The sequence below is a fragment of the Chelonia mydas genome, chromosome 27, assembly GCF_015237465.2.
Source record: "Chelonia mydas isolate rCheMyd1 chromosome 27, rCheMyd1.pri.v2, whole genome shotgun sequence".
Lineage (NCBI taxonomy): Eukaryota > Metazoa > Chordata > Testudines > Cheloniidae > Chelonia > Chelonia mydas.
In genome coordinates, this window is record NC_057860.1 from 744,724 (window position 1) to 770,197 (window position 25,474).

The 25,474-nt window shown below is 64.8% G+C and overlaps 1 protein-coding gene across 4 annotated transcripts in view; it reads right to left on the reverse strand.

The window, feature by feature from the left end:
* ITGA2B (integrin subunit alpha 2b) overlaps positions 1–24,014 on the reverse strand; it is a 51,549-nt gene extending 27,535 nt beyond the window's left edge. For 2 of the 4 annotated variants that reach the window (XR_005223508.2, XM_037886976.2), the window contains exons 1-19: positions 23,741–24,008; positions 21,553–21,683; positions 20,543–20,640; positions 19,833–19,998; positions 10,592–10,641; positions 10,135–10,180; positions 9,464–9,589; positions 8,916–8,963; positions 8,171–8,214; positions 7,821–7,880; positions 5,510–5,562; positions 4,380–4,591; positions 3,639–3,812; positions 2,863–2,908; positions 2,382–2,480; positions 2,177–2,232; positions 1,587–1,738; positions 640–765; positions 18–85 (exon numbers count right to left, since the gene is read on the reverse strand). Coding sequence is in view for 3 of the 4 variants with exons in the window: in XM_037886976.2 (XP_037742904.1) it covers positions 18–85; positions 640–765; positions 1,587–1,738; positions 2,177–2,232; positions 2,382–2,480; positions 2,863–2,908; positions 3,639–3,812; positions 4,380–4,591; positions 5,510–5,562; positions 7,821–7,880; positions 8,171–8,214; positions 8,916–8,963; positions 9,464–9,589; positions 10,135–10,180; positions 10,592–10,641; positions 19,833–19,998; positions 20,543–20,640; positions 21,553–21,683; positions 23,741–23,955 (1,970 nt within the window). In the remaining variant the exon portion in view is untranslated. Of the gene's footprint in view, positions 1–17; positions 86–639; positions 766–1,586; positions 1,739–2,176; positions 2,233–2,381; positions 2,481–2,862; positions 2,909–3,638; positions 3,813–4,379; positions 4,592–5,509; positions 5,563–7,820; positions 7,881–8,170; positions 8,215–8,915; positions 8,964–9,463; positions 9,590–10,134; positions 10,181–10,591; positions 10,642–19,832; positions 19,999–20,542; positions 20,641–21,552; positions 21,684–23,740 lie in introns of all 4 variants that reach the window. The other 2 variants (XM_037886977.2, XM_037886978.2) reach the window with 2 other exon arrangements.
* Between the last annotated feature and the right edge of the window lie 1,460 nt (positions 24,015–25,474).

Here is a 25,474-nt window from a genome sequence, read left to right on the forward strand (position 1 = left end):
ACCCGAGAGGCACTTACGTGTGAGCGGCAAGCCGCAGCTCTGGGATGCAGACGTTGTCCTCGCCGCAGTCCAGCACAATGCGCGTCTGGGGCCAAGCAAAACACAAAGCAAGAGCAGCTCTTCAGCCTCACAGCCAGCGACGCCATGGGGCACCAGCCCTGGCACCGCTCTGCCCCAGACAACCCAGCGGGGGAGGAAAGGCTGAGGTCAGGGCAGGACTGAGGGGCACCAGCGGAGCTGGGAGAAAGTCTAGGACTGGGATACCAGGGGGCTGCGGGTTGTGGTTGAGGGGCACTGGCAGAGCTGGCAATGGGGAGCCCAGGGCTGGGCTGACAGGGGCTGCGGGTCAGGGCTGAGGGGGCGCTGGCCTGGTGATGGAGAGCCCAGGTCTGGGATAGTCAGGGGCTGTGGGTCGGTGCTGAAGGGGCGCTGGGCTGGCGATGGGGAGCCCAGGGCTGGGCTGGCAGGGGCTGTGGGTCGGTGCTGAGGGGGCGCTGGGCTGGCAATGGGGAGCCCAGGTCTGGGATAGTCAGGGGCTGTGGGTCGGTGCTGAGGGGGCGCTGGGCTGGCGATGGGGAGCCCAGGGCTGGGCTGGCAGGGGCTGTGGGTCGGGGCTGAGGGGGCGCTGGCCTGGCACACCTGCTCCTGCACCACCGTCTGCCCGCGGAGCACCAGCCCCAGCTCCTCAGTGCCCGGCCCAGCTGCCAGGGTCAGCGTCAGGCTCACCACGATGGGGCTCAGCTTGTCCTTGAAATCAGCCTCGTCCTGGGGTGGAGGGGAGAGGAGAGTGATGAGGCAGGTGACCCCCCTCCCCGCAGGCCTCAGCCCGGGCGCACTGTGAACCCTTCCTGCTCGGACCGACTGGCGACTGCCCTGGTCTAGCCTGAGCCCTGCAGGACAGAGACGCGACCAAATCGGAATCTTTGGTCATACTGCTGCCCCCGCCGACACGTTCCTCGGTTTCCCCTGTGGGCTGCGGGGTGCCTGGGGGGAGCAGGCGCTCGGAGCAGACAGACATAGGGAGCGTCACCCCGCCCAGCTGGAGCGAAGAGGTGCTAGGGAGCTGGCTGAAACCACCCGTGGGTCAGAGCGCCAGCAGGCCGTGGGGCAGAGCCCGAGCCAGGGCTGGAGCTGGAGCCATACGGGCCGGGTGTGGAGGTCAGAGCTGGAGCCCACCAAGGGCTCACTACAGCCTGCCTGGTGCCGTGCTCCGGGACGACCCACCCAGCCGAGGCTCTAACCCCAGCTCTGTGCCCCGGCCCTGGGGCGTCCGGGGCTGGGCCAGGCGACCGATCACCCCGATGGGCCCGTAACCCCTGCTGGGGTGCGCTGGCCCCACGGCGCCGCTGCATCGCTGCCAGGAGCCCGGCTCAGCCGGACCCGCAAGGACAACTCAGGGCTGCCGGAGGTTGGGCCCAGGGGCTCAGTGGCCACGGCAGAGCGGGATCGCGGGCTGGCCCTGACGGGGGGTTATGTGAGCGCTGGGGCGTGCCCCTGAGAGGGGATCAGCCAGGAGCTGCCCTGGGGCGCCCGCAGGGACCCTGGCTACGGAGCAGCCCCCGCCCTGAGCCCCCCGCGCCCCGTACCCGCAGGTAGGCTGTGAGGTTCTGGCAGGTGAATGATGCCTCCCTCGACAGCTGCAGCTCCAGGCTCTGGCCCGCCTGGCGCGTCTGCAGCTCCCAGACCCTTCGCCCCGACTTCGGCTTCAGCCGGTCCAGCTGCAGGTCGGCGGCCAGCCCTGGGGAGCAGAGGGTCGGGGAGGAGGGGCCAGCAGGGGAGGGGAGGCTGCCGTGCCCCTTGTCACCGAGCTCCCAGCCCCAGGGCCTGTGCTAGCCTCTGGCCCCCGGCCCCACAACACGCCTGGCCCCCAGCCCCGCTGGCCCCCTAGCCCCCGGCCCTGCCACAGCCCTGGCCCCCGGCCCCGCCACGCCTCCTGGCCCCCAGCCCCACCGGCCCCCTAGCCCGCGGCCCCACCACACCCATGGCCCCTGGCCCCGCTGCCTCCTGCCACGCCCCTGGCCCCGCCACACCCCTGGCCCTGCCACACCCCTGGCCTCCAGCCCTGCCACACCCCTGGCCCCCGGCCCCGCTGCCTCCTGGCCTCCAGCCCCACCGCCCCCTGGCCCCCCGCTGGGCCCCAGCCCCGCCGCCCCCTGGCTTCCCCACTGGCACTCACTGATTCTCTCTGGGAGGCTCTTCCCCGAGACGCCCACGCACAGCCGGATGGGGAAGCTGCCGGGGAACGACACAGGATGGTGAGGGCTTTGCCAGGCATTGGTGGGGGAGGGGCCCGGGGGGCAGAGCCAGCAGCTCCCGGGCCCTCAGCCCCCCCCAGCCCTGCGCCCACCCTGAACACGGCCCCCCATGCCCCCTTTGCTCACCAGCTGACAGGGGTCCCAACGACTTTGCAGGTCTTCTCCTCGGGGTTCAGCACATCTGGCACGAACAGCTGGCTACTGGTCACCACCACGGGTTGGGCTCTGCGGGCACCACCAAGCCAGTCAAACCGGGGGAATGGCACTGGCTCTGTAATGTCGGGGCCGGCAGTGAGGGGCAACGCCAGCCCCAGGTAAGAGCGAGGCCCAGCCCGGCTGCGAGAAGCAACAACCCCAGGGCCGGAAGCCTGGCCCGTCAGAGAAGCTCTGTTATCCCCAAGGCAAGGGCGGCTGGCAGGGATGAGGGGCTGGGTCTGTGCTGGGCACCACGTTACTGACCCTGCCCAGCCCTAGCCAGGGCTTCGGGCCCCAACCCTGGGGGCAGCAGCTCCTACGGACTTCAGTGCTGCTGGCTCTGGGTGCAGCCCGGGAGTTGCGGCCCCTGGGGACTCACCCACCCCCTGTCCAGCCAGCCCTGGGCACTCACCTGTACGCGGCCACCTTGCTGGCGCCGAACGCCCCGACCAGCACATCTGGGGGCACAAGCCAAGGGTCACACTGGGCTGCACGGGGCGGGCACAGGATCCTGCCAGCTCAGCCGTGTGGCAAAGCTGCCAGCAGGAGCCAGGCCAGGGAGCCAGCACTCCAGCCAGCCCGGGGGACACCTGCTGCAGGGCCCAGAGCGTCCCACCTTGCTAGGGAAGGGTGGTCACCATTCCCCAGGGGCCGGCACCCAGCATGGGGTGACCCAAGGGAAGCAGGCAGTGCCTGGCACGGGAGGGGGGCCCAGGGGGCAGCACTTGGCACGGGAGGGGGGCCCAGGGGCAGCACCCGGCACGGGGGGGGGGGCCGGGGCAGAGCCCGGCATGGGAGGGGGGCCCAGGGAGCAGCGCCTGGTATGGGAAGGGCGCCCAGGGGCAGCGCCCGGCACGGGAGGGGGGCCCAGGGGCAGAGTCTGGCACGGGAGGGGAGCCCAGGGAGTAGCGCCCGGGACAGGAGGGGGGCCCAGGGGGCAGCGCCTGGCACAAGAGGGGGGCCCAGGGGCAGCGCCCGGCACGAGAGGGGGGCCCAGGAGCAGAGCCTGGCATGGAGGGGGGGCCCAGGGAGCAGCCCCCAGGACGGGAGCGGGGGCCAGGGGCAAGGCAGGGAGATGGAGGCCGAGCCTTCTTCCCCACATGCTCATCTCCCTCCCTGAAGCGTCCGGGCCATGGTGGACCGGGGGTGGCACAGGCCGGAGCCGGGGGCCTGTGAGGGTGGCTGTACCTGGGTACCCGTTGGCGTCGATGTCGGTCGCACCACGCACGGAGAAGCCGAAGGCGGCACGGCCGGGGAAGGGGCTCTCCAGGACCTGCGAGGCCGGCGTCCGGAGCCCCTCGCTGTGCCCGCTGAAGATGAGCACACGGCCACTCCCGGCAAATGGAGCCCCCACCGCCACGTCTGAGGGGACAGGACCGCAGGGCCCACGAGCCGGGCCCCGGCCAGAGCAGCTGAGCCCCGGGCACCAGTCGCTCCTCACCCCCAGGGTCAGGATCCCACCCACTGAGGCAGTGACCGGCCCCAGGCATCACACACCGACTAGAAGGGGACCCAGAGCGGGTTCTATCCGCGGCTTGGGGAGGGGAGGGGGTCCAGTGGATTAGAGCAGGGGGCTGGGAGCCAGGACACCTGGGTTCGATCTCTGGCTCTGCGGGAGGAGTTGGGACTAATGGTTAGAGCTGGGGGTGGGGGCTGAGAGTCAGGACTGTTCCTAGCTCTGCTACTGTGTGTGGCTGGGCTGCCCAGACACCTCCCCAGGGTGTCCCACCGGGTCCCGGCACTCAGTCTTGTGCTGATCGGCACCCCAGGTGCCCTGCCCCAGACCCCGCCAGTCTCGTATCCCATGGGGGGGTCTCTGTGCCAACCCAAAGCCCCCCCCACCCCCCGCCCAGAGCCACCAGGAGCAGCTCCCTCGCCAGCAGCACTAGTGGACTGGCACCCGGGGGCTGCGGCCCGGCTGGGCGTTACCAACGTAGCCGTCCTGGTCCAGGTCCCCCACAGGAGCGATGGCTGTGCCGAAGCGGCCGTAGACCTCGGTGCCGGTCAGAGTCTGCCAGGGGTTCCTGTAGGCGTGGGGGCCCCGGCGCTGCATGTACAGGTAGACGCGCCCCACCTCGTAGAGCTTGCGGTCGGAGCGGCGCTCCATGTAGAGCGGCGCCCCCACCAAGATGTCGTCCTTCCTGGGGGCAAAGGGGGCAGATGGCAGGAGGAGGAGCTCTGGGCTCCCCTCCCCGCCAGGCCGCAGGGGCCAACGGACCGAAAGGATTATCCCACGGCCTGGGGGTGCAGCCAGCCGGGATGGGGGCAGCCCCCCGGGGGGTGGGGGGAGTAGCACCCCCTGTAGGAGGGACGCATCGGGCCATTGTGGCTCACACGAGTCGGTGCTCCTGGACACAGACACCCCCTGAGCTCCGGCCGGCCAGCCGGCCGGCCTCAGTCCCCTCAGGGCCCAGGCTCCCTCCCGGGCTGAGCTGGGCCTTGTGCTGGGGGCTGGGGTTACCCCTCGGCTCAGTTTTGCCCCGGAGGGAGCTGGGGCGGCTCTGCCCACTCCTGCCCCCTGTTCCTGCTCGCCTGGCGCCAGGCTCTGCCAGGAGCAGTGCAGGCTGGTGGGCACCAGATGGCGGCAGAAGCCAACGTGGGGGGATGAGGGGAGACCAACCGGGCCAGCTGGGGGGCCCAGAGCACAGGCCCTGCCGGCGGCCTGGGGCAGGACTCAGCCCTTCTGTCCCCTCCTCAGGGCACCGCGACTGCCCCATGGATTCACCAGCTGCACAGTCCACGGCCAGCACGTCACCAGGCCCCGGCAGAGGGGACCCTGGAGCTCCTAGCCGGGCCCCCGGCCCTTGGTGCTGAAGACACGAGGCCGGAGGGGGCTCTGGCCCCACAGGGCTGTGCCACAGGCACGGGCGAAGCGGAGCACAGAGGGTCCTGGGGGTGATGGAGCCCAGCAGCCCCGGCCCAGCTCTCCCCTGCCCTGCCAGCGCCCAGGATGGGAGGGCTGAGTGAACGGCCGTGCCCCCCAGGCAGTGGTTGGGGGCAGACATGGGCACTTGGGCTCAGCGCCCTAGCTGCCAAGCGAGCGCCAGCCTCCTCCTTACCCATCGCCATTCACGTCAGCAACAGCCACCGTGTGACCAAAGTATGACGCCACCTGGAAGACACAGGGCGGGTGGGGGCGTAGAACCGATCCATGAAATTGTTTTTAATTGTTCACTTTATTAATATAACTTCATAAGGAAAGTTTTATGAATGAAACAACATTCATTCATAAAACCGGCTACCCCAATAACTGGCTAATTGAGTTTCACAATCCAATTGCTGCTTAAATCGCTGAAACTTGCACGGCCTCAACATTGCACCTTCTGCTCCCTGTTTGCCACTCCTCACACGCGTCCCTGGTGTAACCCAAACTCCATTTCAACGTGTCCCGAACTCCGTGGTCAAATGCTCACTCCAGTTTGTAAACCCTGCTGCAGCCTTCGCTTTCGCTAAACCCGGCTGAAATCTGACTGGTGTAGTTCCGATGTGGGAATGAGGGACGGATGGGTGATGGAATCAACCTCCAGCCCCAGCCTGTCCTGATGAAATAAAGTGTAAACACCAACGGCAAGAGAACACCCTCAAAAGAAAAGTACAAAAGTACAACTGAGGAAACTCGAAAGCCAGGCCCCAGGCTGAAAGTCACGTCTGCAGCTGACGGGGGATCACTCACACCAGACCCAAAGGCAGCCTGACACAGCAAGACCGATTGACTCTGGATTCAAACTAAAGCCTACGAAAAGGACGGGGGAGATGGAAGACTTTGGAGGGTCACATTCCGCTGCCAACATGGAAGGGCATTGGTGCGCGCCCCGCACAGACCCAGCCCTCCCTTGTGCCCGGCTTTCCTGGCCAGTGAGCCACCACAAGCTACGGACCCCAGCCATGAACTCAAGCTACATTCGGGACTGGGAACTATACAGCAGCTGCAGAACGTGTGTGTGTGTGTGTGTGTGTGTGTGTGTGTACATACGTGTGTGTGTGTGTGTACACATAGGTATTAGATATTAGTTATTGGTCATAAATCAAATTGTGTGATAATAAACGTGACGTCTTGTCTTGTGCCCTGAAACGATCCTGTGTAGTTTTGTCCGCATAACAGGGGCTGAGGGCAGGGGACACACTGGACTGGCCATTGCTTGTCAACCCTGACCCACAGCTCTGCTGTGACCCTCACCCCTGACCCGCAGCCACCTGCTCACCCAGCCCTAGGGTCCCCCCAGCTCTGCCAGGCCCCTCACTCCTGACCTGCAGCCCCTGCTAGCACAGCCATAAGAACATAAGAATGGCCATACTGGGTCAGACCAAAGGTCCATCCAGCCCAGTATCCTGTCTGCCGACAGTGGCCAATGCCAGGTGCCCCAGAGGGAGTGAACCGAACAGGTAATGATCCATCTCCTGCCATCCATCCCCACCCTCTGACAAAGAGAGGCTAGGGACACCATTCCTTACCCGTCCTAGCTAATAGCCATGAATGGACTTAACCTCCATGAATTTATCCAGTTCTCTTTTAAACCCTGTTATAGTCCTAGCCTTCACAACCTCCTCAGGCAAGGAGTTCCACAGGTTGACTGTGCGCTGAGTGAAGAAGAACTTTCTTTTGTTTGTTTTAAACCTGCTGCCCATTAATTTCATTTGGTGGCCCCTAGTTCTTATATTATGGGAACAAGTAAATAACTTTTCCTTATTCACTTTCTCCACACCACTCATGAGTTTATATACCTCTATCATATCCCCCCTTCGTCTCCTCTTTTCCAAGCTGAAAAGTCCTAGCCTCTTTAATCTCTCCTCATATGGGACCCATTCCAAACCCCTAATAATTTTTGTTGCCCTTTTCTGAACCTTTTCCAATGCCAGTACATCTGTTTTGAGATGAGGGGACCACACCTGTATGCAGTACTCAAGATGTGGGCGTACCATGGATTTATAGAAGGGCAATAAGATATTCTCCGTCTTATTCTCTATCCCTTTTGTAATGATTCCTAACATCCTGTTTGCTTTTTTGACTGCCGCTGGACACTGCGTGGACGTCTTCAGAGAACTATCCACGATGACTCCATGATCTTTCTCCTGATTAGTTGTAGCTAAATTAGCCCCCATTATATTGTATGCATAGTTGGGGTTCCCCCCCAGCTCTACCTTGCCCCTCACTCCCAACCCGCAGCCCACTGCTTTGGGAGCCCAAGAGTTTGGGGAGCCCAGGGGGAGACTGGGAGTGGGGCCCTTTGAGGCTGGCTCTCCCTTGGCTGGGGTGGGGCAGGGCGGGGCAGGGGGAGGTGAAGGAGGGGAGGGGTGATGGGGGCAGTGGGGGGTTGGGCGAAGGGAAGGGGGTAGATGTGGGGGCAGGGGGTGGGGGAGGGGGACAGGTACCTGCTCACTCTGGATGCTCTGTAAAAGCGCCAGAGACTTCCTGCTCCTGAAGATCTCGACCTGCCGTGGGGAGAAACAAATCAGCCAGGAGAGAGATGGGGGCTGCTCCCCCCACCCGGGTGCTGGGAAGATGGGGGCTGCTCCCTTCCCCCCTGGGTACTGGGGAGATGGGAGCTGCTCCCCCACCCTGGGCGCTGAGGAGATGGGGATTGTTCCCTCCCGCCCCGGGCACCGTGGAGATGGGGGCTGCTCCCTCCCCACCCAGGCACTGGGGAGATGGGGGCTGCTCCCTCCCCCCCAACCCTAGCACGGAAGCAGCTCATCCCAATGGTGCCCCCCCCGATACTCACCACCCCCCAGGTCGTTCTCTTGTTGGGGACGCCCACAACGTACTCTGTGAAGGAAACACAAGAGTCCCCGCGACCCCCGGGGACAGAGGGTGCTGAGCTGCTGGCACAGTGTGCCCCATCCCAAAGCCAGGGCAAAGCCCCAGCACCCCCCCCCAAGCCCAATGGGGGGCCTGAAGGGGGCAGGCGGGCGGGGGGGGTGGAGGGCGCAGGAACAGGCGCTGCCCCTCTCCGGGCAGCCAGGTGCATGGGGTGCCCTGGGCAAGACTGGGGAGCCCCCACCCCTTAGGGGAGGAGGGTAGAATTGGATACAGCCCCGGGACTGGAGGACTCTGCCCAGCTGGCAGGGACAATGAGCAAGCAGGGGGGCAGGTCTGGCGGGCAGGGACTCTGGGGCAGGGGAGCCCAGCGGGTGGAGGACTCGGGGAGGGGCGGCCGGGAAGGGGACTTGGGAGTGGGGGTGGGGGGCCTGGCGGGCATGGACTCCCAGGCTCCAAGCCATTGCTGGGGGCAGAGGCCCCTTTTGCCTGGGGGTGGCAGGTGGCGAGAGCCCCTCACCCTCCCTGCTCCCAGCCCTGTGCCCTGGAGGCAGGCAGGGGTGGGGGTGGGGTCACCAGGGGTGCGGCTGGGGTGGGTGAGCCAAGTCTGCTCCATATTGTTGCCCATGGAGCCCGGTTGGCAGCCCCAGAGCCCTGTGCAGCTTCAGGGGTGGGGGGGGCATCACACAAGCCAAGGGCAAATCCCCTACCTGGCATGGCGGGGTCCCCGTCAAACTCCCCCACGGCCACTGAGTACCCTGCAGAGAGAGGGAGCAGGGTTAACCCTTCGAACGAGCCTGCCTGCTGCACACGCCCAGAGCAGAACGACTGGCACCCAGGGCAAGGAGGTGCCAGTGGTTAGATCAGGAGATGGGTTGAAGGCAGGGAGCCCGGACTCCTGGGTTCTCGCCCTGGCTCTGGAGGGAGTGGGGTCTAGTGGGGTAGAGCAGGGTTGGGGGCTGGGAGCCAGGACTCCTGAGTTCTCTCCCTGGCTCAGGGGGGCTGGGAGCCAGGACTCCTGAGTTCTCTCCCTGGCTCAGGGGGGCTGGGAGCCAGGACTCCTGGGTTCTCTCCCTGGCTCAGGGGGGCTGGGAGCCGGGACTCCTGGGTTCTTTCCCCGGCTCTGGAGGGAAGTGGGGTCTGGTGGTTAGACCGAGGGCAATGTGGATGGTGCCAGGGCCCTGCTGACACCAGGGACAGTCAGTCTCTCCCATGCCAGCCACAAGGCGGGCAGGTTGCTGGGGGAGGCCGCACTCACCTCTGTAGGCGTCGTCATAATCATAGTTAATGTCCTCCGTGACCTGCTCGGGGGCCACGGACCAGAGCAGGGTGCTGCCGGGGAAGTGGGACACGATTGCCGACAGATTGACCGAGTAGATCAGCCCTGGGGGAACATCCAGGCCCTCCGTGAGCCAGCGCCAGGGGCCCTGCACGGAGCAGGCAGGGGCTAGGGATGGTGAGAGAGGGAGGGTGCCCAAGCCCAACATGGTCATCCTGCACCCTCACCCCACAGCACCCCCTTCGCCAGCCCCACGTGCCAGCTCCTGGGGCTGGGGGTCCCCATGGGGGGGCGGGGGCTGCTTGGCATTTCCCATGTGCCGTGGGCAGCTCATTGCCTGAGAGGGATGCTCTAAGCTCGGGGGTTTTAGCTACAGACCGGGGGGGGGGGGGGGCAGCCTCTGCCGGCCACAGTGGGACACCACGGACAGGTTGGGCCTGGGGCTGTGGATCAGGTGGGTCCGTTCCAGCCCCCTGGGCACAGGCAGGGCGGTGCCCCCAGCCCAGCTGAGGGGGAGCCCTGGGGCGGGCGCTGTCAGTGTTGCCATGGCTCCACTGGAAGCGTCGGAGGCGATGGCAGCCATGCCAAGGGGCAGTGGGCTCCCCCTCCCCCCACAGCCCCCAGAGCCCCCCAGGAACCAGAGCCCTTACCCACAAAGTAGTATCCTCCCGGGGCACCCAGCACCAGCCTGCCAGCCTGCAAGGGGACAGGACAGGCCTGAGTGAGCACCCCACCCGGAGACACCCCCACAGGCACGCACCCCCCCAGGCATGCACGCCCCCCATGGGACCGCACCCCCCCCATGGGCACACGCGGGCACACACACACCCCCGCGAGCATGCACAGCCCCCAATGGGCACGCACATACACACCCCAATGGGCACACCCCCCACGGGCACGCACAGCCCCCCCACTGGGCACACCCCCCCTCACGGGCACGCACAGCCCCCCCAATGGACACAGGCATGCACACCCCCCCATGGGCACACACCCCCCATGGGCATGCACCCCCCCTGGGGCACCCGCGCACACACCTCCAGGGGCACTCCCGCTGGACCCCCACCCCCATGGACATCTGCAGGCCGGGGCGCCCCGGGCCGTACTCACGTGGGTGATGGTGGCGCTGAAGCCCACCTGGCAGTACCGCTTGTCGTAGGCTGTGGAGAGGGGCACGAGGCAGCGTGAGTGCCACGCTTCTGGGGCAGGGGGGCTGAGGGATGTCGGGCGTCGCCCCCGCAGAGTTTGGCTGTGATCTCTGCTGGGCAGAGCCCGGCATCCAGACCGGGCCGGCGACCCACTCATCTGCCCCTGGGCAGCGGGATGCCAGCTGCTCTGGTGTCCGTCCATGGGTCAGCGCCCCACAGCCAGCCTGCTCTGCAGGGAGCGAGCTGCTGGGCCCACGGGGCAGCCGGACGCCTGGATTTGGCCTTCCCGGGGTGAATCTGGGGCCCAAAGGCCTGGGCAGAAATCTCCCTGCGCGGGACCCCGGGGGGCCCATGGGCTGAGCCTGCCGCGGGCGCGGGGGCCTGGAAGTGAGGGGCCCCCCAGATGCCACCAGTGCCCCCCTGCCTCCGGATCCAGCCACCGCTCCTCATGGGGTCTCCAGGAGCTCCCTGGCCTGGGCGCCACAAGGGGAGCCGTGCCCAGTGGGTGCTGAGAGTGACAGGCTGGCCCTGGGCTCTGTGCCTCAGTTTCCTCATCTGTATACGGGAGAGTGGCTACTTCACTGCAAAGGGGCTGAGGGCTCGGCAGGAAGGCTGGGCGCTAGAGAACAGCACCCAAGCCACGCCATGGGGGAAGCCGGGGGGGTCCTGGGGGCCGAGGGATGGGGGGGCATGTCGCACCCCAGCTCCCCCCAGCGGGGGCTCTGAGAGTCGGCACAAGAGGAGCAGCAGCATCGGCCTTGGGCACAGCCCCCACGGGCTGAGCGGGGGGGGGACTGGCGGGGGGGTGTCGAGGCACGTGGCTGTCGCGAGATGGGGAGGCACAGGCGCATGCAGGGGGCAGTTGGGAGAACAGCCTCTGAGGCAGGTGCCCCCCCAGCTCCACGTGCTCAGCCTGCTCTGTGGGGGGGGGGTCCCCGTTACCCAATTTCCACTGGGAGGGGGGAGTCTGAGCTGCTGGGGGCTGAACAACCCTAGTCCAGGCTCCTGCCCCTGAGAGCTTAAAGAGACAGAAAACCCCCCTACACACCCCCACAACCACACACACCCACACTCCCCTCAACACCCCCCACACACACACACCCACAACCACACCCCCCCCCACACCCCCACAACCACACATCCCACCCCCCCCACACACACCCCACCCCCTCCACACACCCACACTCCCCTCAACACACCCCCCCACACACACACCCACAACCACACACCCCACCCCCCCACACACACCCACACCCACAACCACACACACCCCACCCCACACCCCCACAACCACACACACCCACACTCCCCTCAACACACCCCCCCACACACACCCCCACAACCACACACCCCACCCCCCCACACACACCCACACACACCCCACCCCCCCACACACCCACACTCCCCTCAACACACACCCCCCCACACACCCCCACAACCACACACACCCACACTCCCCTCAACACACACCCCCCCACACACACACCCACAACCACACACCCCACCCCCCCACACACACCCACACCCCCCCCACCCCCCACACACACCCACAACCACACACACCCCACCCCACACCCCCACAACCACACACACCCACACTCCCCTCAACACACCCCCACACACCCCCCCCCACAACCACACACCCCACCCCCCCACACACACCCACACACACCCCACCCACACTCCCCTCAACACACCCCCCCCACACACACCCCCACAACCACACACACCCACACTCCCCTCAACACACCCCCCCCCACACACACACCCACAACCACACACCCCACCCCCCCACACACACCCACACACACACACCCCCACACACCCACAACCACACACACCCCACCCCACACCCCCACAACCACACACACCCACACTCCCCTCAACACCCCCCCCCACACACACCCCCACAACCACACACCCCACCCCCCCACACACACCCACAACCACACACACCCACACTCCCCTCAACACACCCACACACACCCATACACACCTCCCCACACCCCCACAACCACACACACCCACACTCCCCTCAACACACCCACACACACCCCACCCCCCCCACACACACACCCACACCCACACACACCCACACTCCCCTCAACACACCCCCACACACCCATACACACCCCACCCCCCCACACACCCCCACAACCACACACACCAACACTCCCCTCAACACACACACACACACCCTCACACCCCCACAACCACACACACCCCCATACCCCCCAAACACCCACACCCATAGACAGCCACACTCCCCTCAACACACCCACACCCCCATACACCCCCATCCCCACACACCTATACACACACCCACACTCCCCTCAACACACCCCCACACACCCCCACTCCCACACACAGACACACACACAACCACCCACACCCACCAACAGTCCCGTCAACAAAACGCACGCACCCCCCATACACACTCACACCCCCATCCCCCCCACACACCCCTCAACACACACACCAGGGCTCCCTGCATCCAGGTCCCTGCCCCGGGCTGGGCGGAGGCACCGGGGGCTGCCTCCCTCCCCCGACCCAGCCCGCAGGCTCGCTCCCCCCTGCCAGCCCCCAGGACTGCGCAGGCCAAGGGGCAGCAGTCGGGGGGGGGGGCGAATCCAGGTCAGGTTCCCCCCCATGGGTGCAGGAGTGGGATGCAAGGGTGAGGGGCAAAGGGGGCACAGTGCAGGGGGCAGGGGCACAGGAGGGGGCAGGGGGCAGGAGTCAAGGGATTGGGGCGCAGCAGGGGGCAGGGGTTGGGAGCGAAGGGGGTGTAGGGATTGGGGTGCTGAAGCAGAAGCAGGCAGGTGCGAAGGGGGCACAATGCAGGGGTTGGGAGGGAAGGGAGGGTGGGGAGCCCAGGGAGCTCATGGGGGCCAGGGGCAATGGCGGGATGCCACGCCCACGGGGGCCAGGGACACCAAAAGGCAAGTTGGCCCAGAGTGCCAGTTTACCTGAGGCCGGGGGAGCCTGGAGCTGGTGTTGCTGCAGGGGAGGGGGTGTCGGGGGCAGGGAACCGGCGGTTGTGGGGGAGGGAGGCATTGGGGGCAAGGAACAGACATGGCTGCGGGGGGGTGCAGGGAGCTGGCATGGCTGTGGGGGATGGGGGCATTGGGGGCAGGGAGCTGGCGTGGCTGCGGGGGGGTGCAGGGAGTCCGCGTGGCTGTGGGGGATGGGGGCATTGGGGGCAGGGAACAGCTGTGGCTGGGGGGGCGGATGCAGGGAGCCGGCGTGGCTGCCGGGGGGGTGGTGCAGAGAGCCGGGGGGTCTGTGGGGGAGGTGGGTGTTGGGGGCAGGGAAAAGTCAGTACCTTTTCCATAAGTGGTGTTCTTCGAGATGTGTTGCTCATGTCTATTCCACACCAGGTGTGCGTGCTCCCTACGAGCACCAGTGCCGGAAGTTTTTCCCCTAGCCGTACCTGTAGGGGGGAGCGCTCCCCGCGACCGCTGGAGTGGCACCTCCATGGGGCGGTATCCGGGGAGCTGCGCGCTCCCCCGCACCCTCAGTTCCTTCTTGCTGGACAACTCCGACAGAGGGGAAGGAGGGCGGGATGCGGAACAGACGTGAGCAACACATGGCGGAGAACACCACTTACGGAAAAGGTACCTGGCGTTTCTTCTTCGAGTGACTGCTCACGTCTAGTCCACAGGAGGTGATTCCAAGCTATACTGTGGGAGGCGGGAGGAGTTCACAAGTTCCCGGGACGGAGCACAGCCCTGCCGGACCCAGCATCATCCCTGGCCTGGGAGACGATCACATAGTGCGAGGTGAACGTGTGAACCAAAGACCACGTGGCGGCCCTACAGATGTCCTGGATGGGGACGGGGGCCACGAAGGCAGCCAACGAGGCCTGTGCCCGAGTTGAATGAGCCCCCACAATCAGTGGCGGGGGGACACTCGCCAGCTCATAACAGGAGCGGGTGCACGAAGTGATCCGATGGGAAAGCCGCCGAGTGGAAATCGGCTGGCCCCTCGCGCGCTCGGCCGAGGCGACAAACGGTTGCGAGGACTTTCTGAACGGCTTGGTCCGCTCGAGGTAGAAAGCCAGAGCCCGCCGCACAGCGAGCGTGTGGAGACGGCTCTCCTCACTGGACGCGTGGGGCTTGGGGCAGAGGACCGGCAGAAAACTGTCCTGACCCCTGTGGTAGGCGGAGACTGCTTCAGGGAGGAACGCGGGGCGTGGGTGGAGCTGGACCCTGTCTTTATGAAAGACCATGTACAGCGGCTTGGAGGTCAGAGCCCTGAGCTCCTAGACTCACCTGGCTGACGTGATTGCAACCAGGAAGGCCACCTTCCTCAAGAGGTGGGACCAGGAGCACGTGGCCAGTGGTTCAAATGGGGGCCCTGTGAGAAGAGCCAGCACCAGGTTTAGGTCCCACTGCAGGACTGGAGGTCTAGAATACAGGAAAAAAAGGTCCACACCCTTAAGGAACCGGCCAGTCATAGCATGGGAAAATACCGCGTGCCCTTGCACCGGGGGATGGAAGGCCGATATGGCTGCCAAGTGTACCCTGACTGACGAGGGTGCCAGGCCCTGGGCCCTCAGGTGGAGGAGGTAATCAAGGATAAGCTGGATCGGGACAGCCACCGGGGAGACACCCTGGTCCGCCGCCCACCTAGAAAACCGGGACCACTTCGCCAAATAAGCGCGGCGAGTGGAGGGCCGACTACTTTCGAGGAGGACACGCTGAACTTGCTCTGAGAACAAACTTTCCTCTCCACCTAACCACTGAGCAGCCACGCCGCGAGGTGAAGAGCCGCCAGGTTGGGGTGCAGGAGGCGGCCCTGGTCCTGAGAGAGCAGGTCCAGGTGGAGTGGCAATGACAGAGCTACTGCCAGGCCCGTGTGGGTCCCGAAACAATTCTGCCTCGGCCATGCCGGGGCAATCAGGAGACCCGGGCCTTGTCCGTCTTTATCTTCTCCAGGACCCTGCTGATTAGAGGGAGCAGGGGAAAGGCGTAGAGAAGCCGGCCTGACCAGGACAGGGTAAAGGCATCGGAGATAGCGCCCCTTTCCAGGCCCCCTCGGAGCAGAACTGGGGGCATCGCCGGTTCTGCCGAGTCGCGAATAGGTCCACAGCCTGAGGGCTTCGCGGCAGAGGGCAGAGGATCGGGCTCCGCCTTGCCTGTTGATACAGAACATCGAGGCCGTGTTGTCTGTGAGGACCCTGACCACCTTGCCCTCCAGGTGCAAGCGGAAGGCCGAAATGCCAGCTGCACCACCCTGAGCTCCTTGACGTTTATATGTAGGGTCAGGTCTTGAGCCAACCACAGGTGTTGGGCCTGAAAGTTCCCCACATGGGACCCCCAACCCAGGTCCGACGCATCGGCCACCAGCTCCAACGACAGGGCCCTGTCCCTGAATGCCCCTTGGAGCATGTTGTTTGGGGCGGACCACCACCGTAGGGAGGTGATCACAGAGTCTGGCACAGTGAGGACCTTGTCCATCCTGTCCATGGCCTGGGAGAACTTCGAGGCCAACCAGAGCTGGAGGGGCCTCATCCTGAGTCTGGCGTAACGGACCACGTACGTGCACGCCAACATGTGACCCAAGAGTTGTAGGCAAACCCTGGCTGTTGTCACCAGGAACCTTGTGGCCGAGTCGATGAGAGTTTTCAGGGTCTCAAATCTGGCGGGAGAGAGGCCCTGGCCGACGCTGCATCCAGAAGCACCCCCATAAACCCTATGAGTTGGACCGGGACTAATGTGGACTTGGTGTTGTTTACCAACAGGCCCAAGGTGGTGCACGTGGACAGGAGGGGTGCCACGTGATCCCTCACCTGACAAGCCAGCCGTCCAGATAGGGAAATATCTGGACCCCCCGCCATCTGAGGTAGGCTGCTAGCACCGACATGCATTTTGTGAAGACCCTGGGGGCAGTGGACAGACCAAACGGTAGGACCATGAATTGGCAGCGATTCTGCCCCACCACGAAACGGAGGAAGCACCTGTGCCCCTCGAATATGTGGATGCGTAAGTACGCGTCCTGCAGATCGAGGGCAGCGTACCAGTCCCCGGGATCCAGGGAGGGGATGATGGAGGCCAGGGAGACCATGCGGAACATGAGCTTCACCATGTACTGGTTCAGACCTCAGAGGTCCATGATGGGCCTGAGCCCCCATTTGACCTTCGGGATAAGGAAACACCGGGAGTAGAACCCCTTGCCCATGAACTCCTCGGGCACCGCCTCTATCACTCCTAGACCTAGGAGCCGCCCCACCTCCTGCTAGAGCAGAGCTTCATGCAAGGGGTCCCACAAAGGGGACGGGGGCAGGGGGTGGTTGGGCGGGGAGGAAGTAAACTGGAGGGTGTAACCCCGGGAGATGGTGTTGAGGACCCATCGGTCCGAGGTCAGCCGCGACCACTCCAGGAGGAAAGCACACAACCGGTTGGAGAAGGGTAGCTTTATTGGGGGTGGATCCCTGATGAGGACTGGCGGGGTGCCCCAGAGTGTCCTGTCAAAAATGCCTTTTCCCCGCCTGCTTGCCCTTGGAGGACCCAGGCTGGGGGGCAGGCCAAGACTGCCTCTGAGGGCGTCTCCCGCTGCTTCTTATGGGAGGCCTTGTACTTCGGGAGGGCGGCCTGGGTGGGAGTCTGCTGCGGCTTGAACTTAGGTTTTGCTGGAGCCAGGACATAGAGGCCCCGAGTCTGGAGGGTCGTGCGGGAGTCTTTCATGCCATGCAGCCTTGTATCTGTTTCCTCCGCAAACAGAGCTTTCCCGTCAAACAGGAGATCCTGCATGGCAGTCTGCGCCTCGCTGGACAGCCCAGAGAGCAGGAGCCACGACGCCCGTCTCATGGACACCGTGGAGGCCACTGATCGTGCGACCGTGTCCTCAGCATCCGAGGCTGCCTGCAGGGCGCCCTAGGGGCCGCTGCCCCTTTTCTCCACTTGCGCCTTGAACTCTTTCCTATCGCGCTCCTGGAGGGAGTCCTCAAACGTGGGCAGGGAGCCCCACAGATTGAATTTGTACCGACCCAGGAGAGCCTGATGGTTTGCCACTTGTAACTGGAAGCTCGAAACGAATAAACTTTCCCTCCCAAAGAGTCCAGTCTCCAAGAGTCTTTGTCCTTTGGGGTCGGGGCTGACTGACCCAGACGTTCCCTGTGGTTGGCCGACTTGACCACCAGGGAGTTGGGCCCTGGGTGGGTATGCAAGCACTCATGCCCTTTAGCGAGTACAGAGTACTTGCGTTCCGCCTTTTTAGAGATGGGGGCCAACGAGGCTGGTGTTTGCCACAGGGCATTTGAAATCTTAGCCACCCCTTCATGGAGAGGCGAGGCCACCCTGCCCGGTGCCGAAGGGGACAGCACATTAACCAGGGAGTCTGAGGGCTCCTCCATCGCCTCTGCCTGGAGGTGGAGGCTTGCTGCCACCCGCTTTAAGAGTTCTTGGTGGGCCCTGAAGTCCTCCTGCGGGACGTAGGGTGGCAGGACTGCAATCGCCTCCTCCGGGCAGGGCGAGGAGGCTGGTGCAGTGCTCTGGGTGTCGGCCGGCACCGGAGAGTCCACCACCTGGTTGGACTCCAGGGACGCACGTCCCACCAACTCCTTTCTCTGGGGTCTGGAGATGGAGGCCGACGGTGCCTCTGAAGTTCCAGCCACTGAGTGAGCTCCCACCGGGGGCTGCGCCGGAGGCCACGGTGCCCACTGGTACCATTGGGCCGGCCACGATGCTCGGTGCCACTGCAAACCTGTTCGGGTTGCCTGGCCTGACCCATCGAAGGACGGCTACGAATGGAGACCGGGCTGGTGTAAGATCTGCTGCTGTCCCTGGACTAGGAGGAGCTACGACGGGACCGTGATCTCAACATGGAGGACCGGTACCGGCGGTAACAGCTGCTCTGAGAATGGCCTCGACCAGCAGACCCGCGATGGCGAAATACTGGCGATTGACACCCGGGGCTGCGATGTCTTGGCAGAGATTTGGAGCAGGAGTCCGAGCTGGAACGGGGTCGATGACTGTGCCATGATTGACTGCGGTACCCTCTCCGAGATGAGGACCGATGGCGAAGCCCGCTGCGGTCCCGCAGATATTCGCTCCTTGAGGACAAGCGGTGCCGCGAGTCCCGGCCCGAAGGAACCCAGCCAGACCGTCTGGTCGGCGTTGAGGGCGATCCACCTGGACTCTGCCCCAAGCGATTGCTGGGCCGTGATCAGCGTCGGGAACGTTCCCTCGACTAAGACCGGTACCAGGCTGGAGGCGACTGCGGAGATCCCAGCGGCGGCTTGCCTCTGTGCTACATCGGCGGCGCTCCGAGTACCGGCATGGACATAATGTCCCGGGCCAGCTGGAGGGCTTCAGGCATGGACGGCATCCGGACATCCGGAGAGGCCTATTCCAAAGGGGCTGGGCTACTCCACTCAACGTGAGTCGGAGGCCTGGGGCCCGGTGGGGATCAAGGACTGCCCGACATGGGCCTAGCCTCTGTCCCTGACTTCCCTCGGTGCCGCTGCGAAGAGGGAGTCTTCCTGGCGCTCTCGGTGCGACCCGTGGATGGGGTGCGGTGCCGACAGTCATGGCACCGGAGGGTCGCCGCGTACCGACGCCGCGGTGCCAGGCACCGGTTCGGAGCGGCACGCCAGAGTCGGGGTCAGCGCCGACTCCATCAGGATGGCCCGGAGCCTAATGTCCCTTTCTCTTTTGGTCCGAGGCTTAAATGACTTGCAAATCTTGCACCTTTTGCTGATATGGGCTTCTCCCAAGCAGCGCAGACAGTCTTTGGCACAGAACGCCTACCAGAGCCGCACGACTTAAACCCCGGGGCGCGGGGCACGACCCGGCCCGGGCTCACTGACTGACTAAACCAACTGAGCAGGTAACTAACTACGGGTACTAACGCTGAACGAACGGCTCTGGGGACGAGCTACAGCCCAGCTGGAGCAGAGCAGTTCCGACGCAGCTTCACTGGCAGCAAGGAGGAACTGAGGGTGGGGGGAGCGCACAGCCCCCCTTATGCCGCGCCAGGCAGGCGCCACTCCAGGGGTTGCGGGGGGCGCTCCCCCCTACGGGTACGGCTAGGGGAAAACCTTCCGGCACCGGTGCCCGTGGTGAGCACGCTCACCTAGTGTGGATAGACATGAGCAATCACTCGAAAAAGAACCGACATGGCTGCGGTGGGGTGCAGAGAGCTGGCATGGCCGTGGAGGAGGGGGACATCGGGGGCGGGGAACCGGTGTGGCCGCCACTTACAGTAGCGCCTCTGCAGGTACGTGGCCTCCATGTGGTGGCAGCGGCAGGGCGCGTATTCGGTGAAGCGGCTCAGGCCCTCGGTGGCCACGAAGCAGGTGCCCACGGGCGTCTGGGTGGCCTGGGCCGTGCCCTCGAAGACATTCCAGTGCTGCAGGGGGGCGCAGGCCTGGCAGGACGACCGGACACTCAGCGCCACCTGCTGCAGGCGGAATCCCAGCTCATCTGCCCCTCGCCTGGCCAGGCCCAGCGCCCCCCAGCACTGCCTGGAACCTCCCGCCACTGGGCTGGGCTCCCCCTGCTGCCCTGTCCCCCCACCCCCCGTATCCATCCAACCCACAACAAACCACCAGCGCCCACATCTCCACCTCGTCTCCCCAGGGGCAGGACAGACCCAGCACTGAAATGCAGCTGCCTCTGGGGCAGAGCACGGCAGCAGGTTACCAGGACACAGCGTCTGAGAGCATCGGGAGAAGAACCAGACCCCTCTGCTCTGGAGAGCCAGGGGCAGCCAGGGCCCCAGCTGAGCCCCTCATCCCCGCACATCCCCTCCTGTCCGGTCCGGGACGGGGTCACTCCCTGCCCTCTGAGACGCCCCCAGGGGTCTCCCACCCAGCCCGACCCTGCGCAGCTCCCCAAGGCGGCCGATCGCCAGGCGGTTGCCAGGCTGCGTGGGCACAGTCAGGGGCAGGGGCTGCGCCCGGGGCACCCACCACAACGTTGCCGTCCCAGCTGTTCACAGACGCCCCGAACCACTGGTGAGACTTGTAGGTCTTCAGCTGGAGCAATCCCTTGCTCTCGGCCTGGTCCCCTGGGGCGACGGGCAGGTCAGCACAGACTGCGGTGCAACCGTGGGAAAAACACCCGGGAACGCCCCCCCGGGATCCCCAACACGCCCCACCTGCCCCCACCTCACCCCGGGGTCCCTACCGCGCCCCGATCCACAACTGACCCCCCCACCCGACCCCGGGGTCCTTACTCCCCCGATCAAACCCCCCCAAACCCTCCCTAACCCCCACCTCACCCCGGGGTCCCTACCCCTCCCCAATCTACAACCTGCCTCCCCACCCCCACCCAGGAGTCCCTGCCTCCCTGCCCCACAACCTGCCCCACCCACCACGGGCTCCCTACCCCCCAATCCACAACCTGTCCCACCCGTCCCCACCTCACCCCGGGGTCCCTGCCCCCCAGAACCCTCCCTAACCCCCACCTCACCCCGGGGTCCCTACCCCTCCCTGATCCACAAGCTGCCTCCCCCACCTCAGGGTCCCTACCCCTCCCCAATGTACAACCAGCCCTCCCACCCAGGAGTCCCTACCCCCCTGACCCACAACCTGCCCCACCTCACCCCGGGGTCCCTAACCCCCCAATCCACAACCTGTCCCACCATCCCCACCTCACCCCGGGGTCCCTACCTTGCCCCGAACCACAACCCACCCCCCACCTCACCCTGGGGTCCCTACCCCCTCGATCCAAAACCCGCCCCACCCACCCCGGGCTCCCTAACCCCCAATCCAAAACCCATCCCACCTGTCCCCACCTCACCCCGGGGTCCCTACCCCCCCGATCCAAAACCCACCCCACCCACCCTGCACCCATGTTATCCTGGGGTCCCTACCTCCCCCCCGAGACCCACCTTCCCCCCAGCCCCCCCTCTGGCCCACAGTAACTAACACCCCCGTTTACCCCAAGCTGCCCTCTCGGTCGGCTCTGGCTCACTCACCTTTCGGATCAAACTCTATGATGCTGCATTGGGTCCCGCCGGGCGCCCAGGGGCATAAGTACACAGCTCCAGCCTCCACCACGCCGGGCTGCGAGGTGTTGGCCCGGGGTGCGCCCACCACCACGCTCATGCTAGGGCACAGGGGGAGGCTGTCAGGGCAGGACCCCTGGTGCGGGTGGGAGCAGACTGGGCTCCGGGGGCCTGCATGGAGGGTGGCTTTGGGATGCCAGCGGGCCCGGCTCCTCATCCTGCAGCCCTCCCCCCCCTAGATCCCGGTGCCTTCGGTCTCAGAGCCCCGCAGAGTCCTGTCACCCCCCACCCCCACTGCAATGCAGCCCCCTCTGGGGTGGGACTTGGCTGCTGTTTGACAGAGCAATGCAGCGCCAGCTGGTGGTGGGGACAGGAAGGGGGGCAGCCTCAGACAATCAGGGGATGAAGGACATTGGCAGCGGGGTCCAGGCCCAGCTCCTCAGACGGACTGAGCCAGCCAGGAGTCAGGGGCCTAATCCACTGGGTCTGCGTCTGCAGCAGCGTCTGGGCAATGCCCACAGGTGCCTGGCACAGATGCTGGGGGGGCCCTGCCAGTCTCACCCCCTGGCCCAGCCCAGCCCTGGGGCCAGAGCGTGACATGGCACGGGAGGGGGAGCACCGCAGCCCGCCCGCTCAGAGCCTGGCACCCTCCCAGGGGACAGCCGTTCCTGTGGACCCCCCGGGCAGAGGGTCAGCCCAACACCTCACCCCACTGCAGCCCCAGTGCCGTCCTCGCCTGCCCTCCCCCACAGCACCCCCTGAGACAGGGGGCTGGGCCATTCCCTCCTCCGCTGGGGGCACTAGCTGGGCCATTCCCTCCCCCACTGGTGGATGGAGCCAGGCGCCCTGGCTTTGCCCCAAGCCCCAGAGGGCTGGTGGGGCCAAGCCACTGGGAAGGTCACCCCTTGGATTGTCCCAGCTGCCCCGTCACCTGCTCATGGCGCAGGCGGAGCCCCAGAGCCGGGCCGGCTCCTGTCAGCTCCCAGGGGTCTCCTTGGCCCCTTGGATGACATGACCCTCCGAGCTGCTTCCCCCGATCTCCCCCTCGGCCCCAGGGACACCTGACACCTCCCAGGCTGCTTGGCCACTGAGCAAACTGCCCCGGGGTCCCTGCCCTGGGCCAGGCCACTGCTCCGAGCCCGGTGAGCCCCACGCCTGCCGGGACCTTGTCAGCAGCGTGCGTGGTGGGAGGCAAAGGGCAGGGGGCTCAGTGTTAGATGTGCACACACACACACAACCCATGTGTGCACACGTGCATCGCACTCCATGTGTGTGCACACATCACATGCACACCTATGCACACGTGCGCACAAGCACACACAGGGGCAGCAGGGCTGCTGGCTGCAGTGGTGTAGGTCTTTGGGTAGGAGAATTTCACAGCAGGAGAAACCCCTGGGGGGAAAAGGAGGCAGTCGGGGGGCTGGGCATGGGGGGCTGGTCTGTGAGCTTGCCATTTGCCAGCTTACTGGGGAAGGCTGGAGTATGGGGTTGGGGGGGAATAGGGAGTGTGGACATGATCCTGGGGGGCAGAGCGTGGGAGCCAGTCCAGTGTGCCGGGAAGCAGGAGGGAGGGGAGGGGAGCAATAAATTGGACTGGTTTTCCCCTTAGACCTGCTTCCCGGGGGATCTTACCAGCCAACTCCCTGAGTTTGCTAAAGTGCCCTCCTGAAATCCATTGTCTTTATTGTGCTGTTTTCCCTCCTACCAGGCTCCAAAGGGAACTAGGCTCATCGGCACCCCAGCTGCCTTCCGCCTTCAAACTCACCTGTGTCAGACTCGAACCCTGGACAGCCTCTACCCGGTCACTTCCTCCCCCTTCTGAACTAAAAACTTGTCTCCAATACAATCCACCCCACCCCCATCCTGGCCTTCACCCTGCCCCAACTCCAACCCCAACCCAACCCGGCCTTCACCCTGCCCCCACGCTCACCCTGCAGCCCAACCCGGCCTTCACCCCAACCCCCACCCCCACCCAGCTTTCACCCTGTCCCCATGCTCACCCCCCATCCCAACCCGTCTTTCACCCTGCTCCCACCCCCATGCTCACCCCCCACCCCAAACCCTGCTCTGCAGGTGCCCCCCTGAGCATCTCAGTTCTTGGCTCTGACAAGTGGGGCCTGCGGATGTGGCTGGGGGCATGAGCCCCCCCATCACCTACCCTCCCTTCCTGTCCTTGAAGAAGTCCATGGCGAAGCCAAAGTAGCTGTGGTCGGGCCCGGCGTAGACGGTGGGAAGGTCCGAGCGCAAGTTGAAGGCTCGCGCCGGCCACAGCCCCGGGGGAGCCAGCAGCACCTGGACCCAGCACCAGAGCCACAGGGGAGGCAGCGGCAGCCACGGTCCCTGGGCTCCAGCCATCATCCTGGCGTGTGGCATCCCTCCTCCTCTGCCTCGTGGGGATCGAATGCTCCAGGCAGGCCCCTGCAAACGGCCCGGCTGCCAGCGGGCCCTTATCAGAGGGGATGCAGCCGCTTCCGGTAGGCCTGGGGCGCTGCCCAGAGGGGCTGGGGAGAGCATCGGCCTGAGAGGAGAGCTGCACGGCCCCGGCCCTGCCAAGGCCCAGGGGAGTGGAACTGGGTGGAAAGGCCCAATCGCTTAGAGAGGAGACCAATGAGGGGACGTGATACGAGTCCAGGGGACAGCAAGTGAAATTACAAGGGGGGAAATACACAACGTGTCTTTAGCCTGTGGAACTCCCCACCACAGGATGTGGTTGTGGCCAAGAACCTAGCACGATTCAGAAAGGGACAGGACATTTCTATAGGAAACAGGCAAATCCAGAGCTGGCCTCGTTAATGATGACGAACATTGGACAGTGGAGGTGAAACCTGGTGCAGGGTTTAAGCCAATCTCTGCCTGTCAGAGCCAGGCTGAGGCTGGGGGGAAGATTATCACACAGCTGGCACTGCAGCGTTCCTGCCCCTTCCTCTGCAGCAGCTGGTGCTGCCCATGTCAGAGCCAGGGCACGGGGCCAGATGGACCCACAACATGGAGGTGGGAAACGGCAGCGCTGGTGTACCTGGGGCTTTCTCACCCCTTCCGGCCGGAACTGTCCCACTGGACCGCCTGCCACCCTCATCTGCCCCAGGCGCCGCCTCACGCTCCCCACGGCGTCGCCACCACACGGGGCAGGTGGAGGACAGGGCTGAAGTGGCCAAAAGCCAGGAGTGATTTGGGGTTCCCAGCTTGAGGCACCCCAAGGGCCCACGCTGGCCAAGGGGGCTGGTCAGCAGGCCTGGCTCCTTGTCTCCCTTGGGGTCACCCAGTCCCTCCTCCCCTTTCCAGGCTCCCAGCGCCCTGCAGGGTGGATGTCTGCAGTGGGCAGATGGGGAGCTGAGGCAGAGGGTGTGACTTGCTCCAGGTCACATCTGGCTGAGCTGGGAATTGCCCCCTGTCAAGGTTCCCTCCCCACTCTGAACTCTGGGGTACAGATGTGGGGACCCGCATGAAAGACCCCCGAAGCTTATTTCTACCAGCTTAAGTTAAAAACTTCTCCGAGGCACAAATCCTTCCTTGTCCTTGGATGGGTACTGTGGCCACCACCAAGTGAGTTAGACAAAGATTCAGGAGAAGGACCACTTGGAGTTCCTGTTCCCTAAAATATCCCCGCAAGCCCTTCACCCCCTTTCCTGGGGAGGCTTGAGAATAATCTACCAACCAGATAGGTAAACCAGATTCTTAAAAAACAGAACTTTATTATAAAGAAAAAAGCAGCACCTGTAAAATCAGGACGGAAGGTAACTTTACAGGGTAATCAGATTCAAAACACAGAGGATTCCCCTCTAGGCAAAACTTTAAAGTTACAAAAAAACAGGGATAAACCTCCCTTTTAGCACAGGGAAAATTCACAAGCTAAAAACGAAAGATATTCTAACACGCCTTGCCTTATTTACTT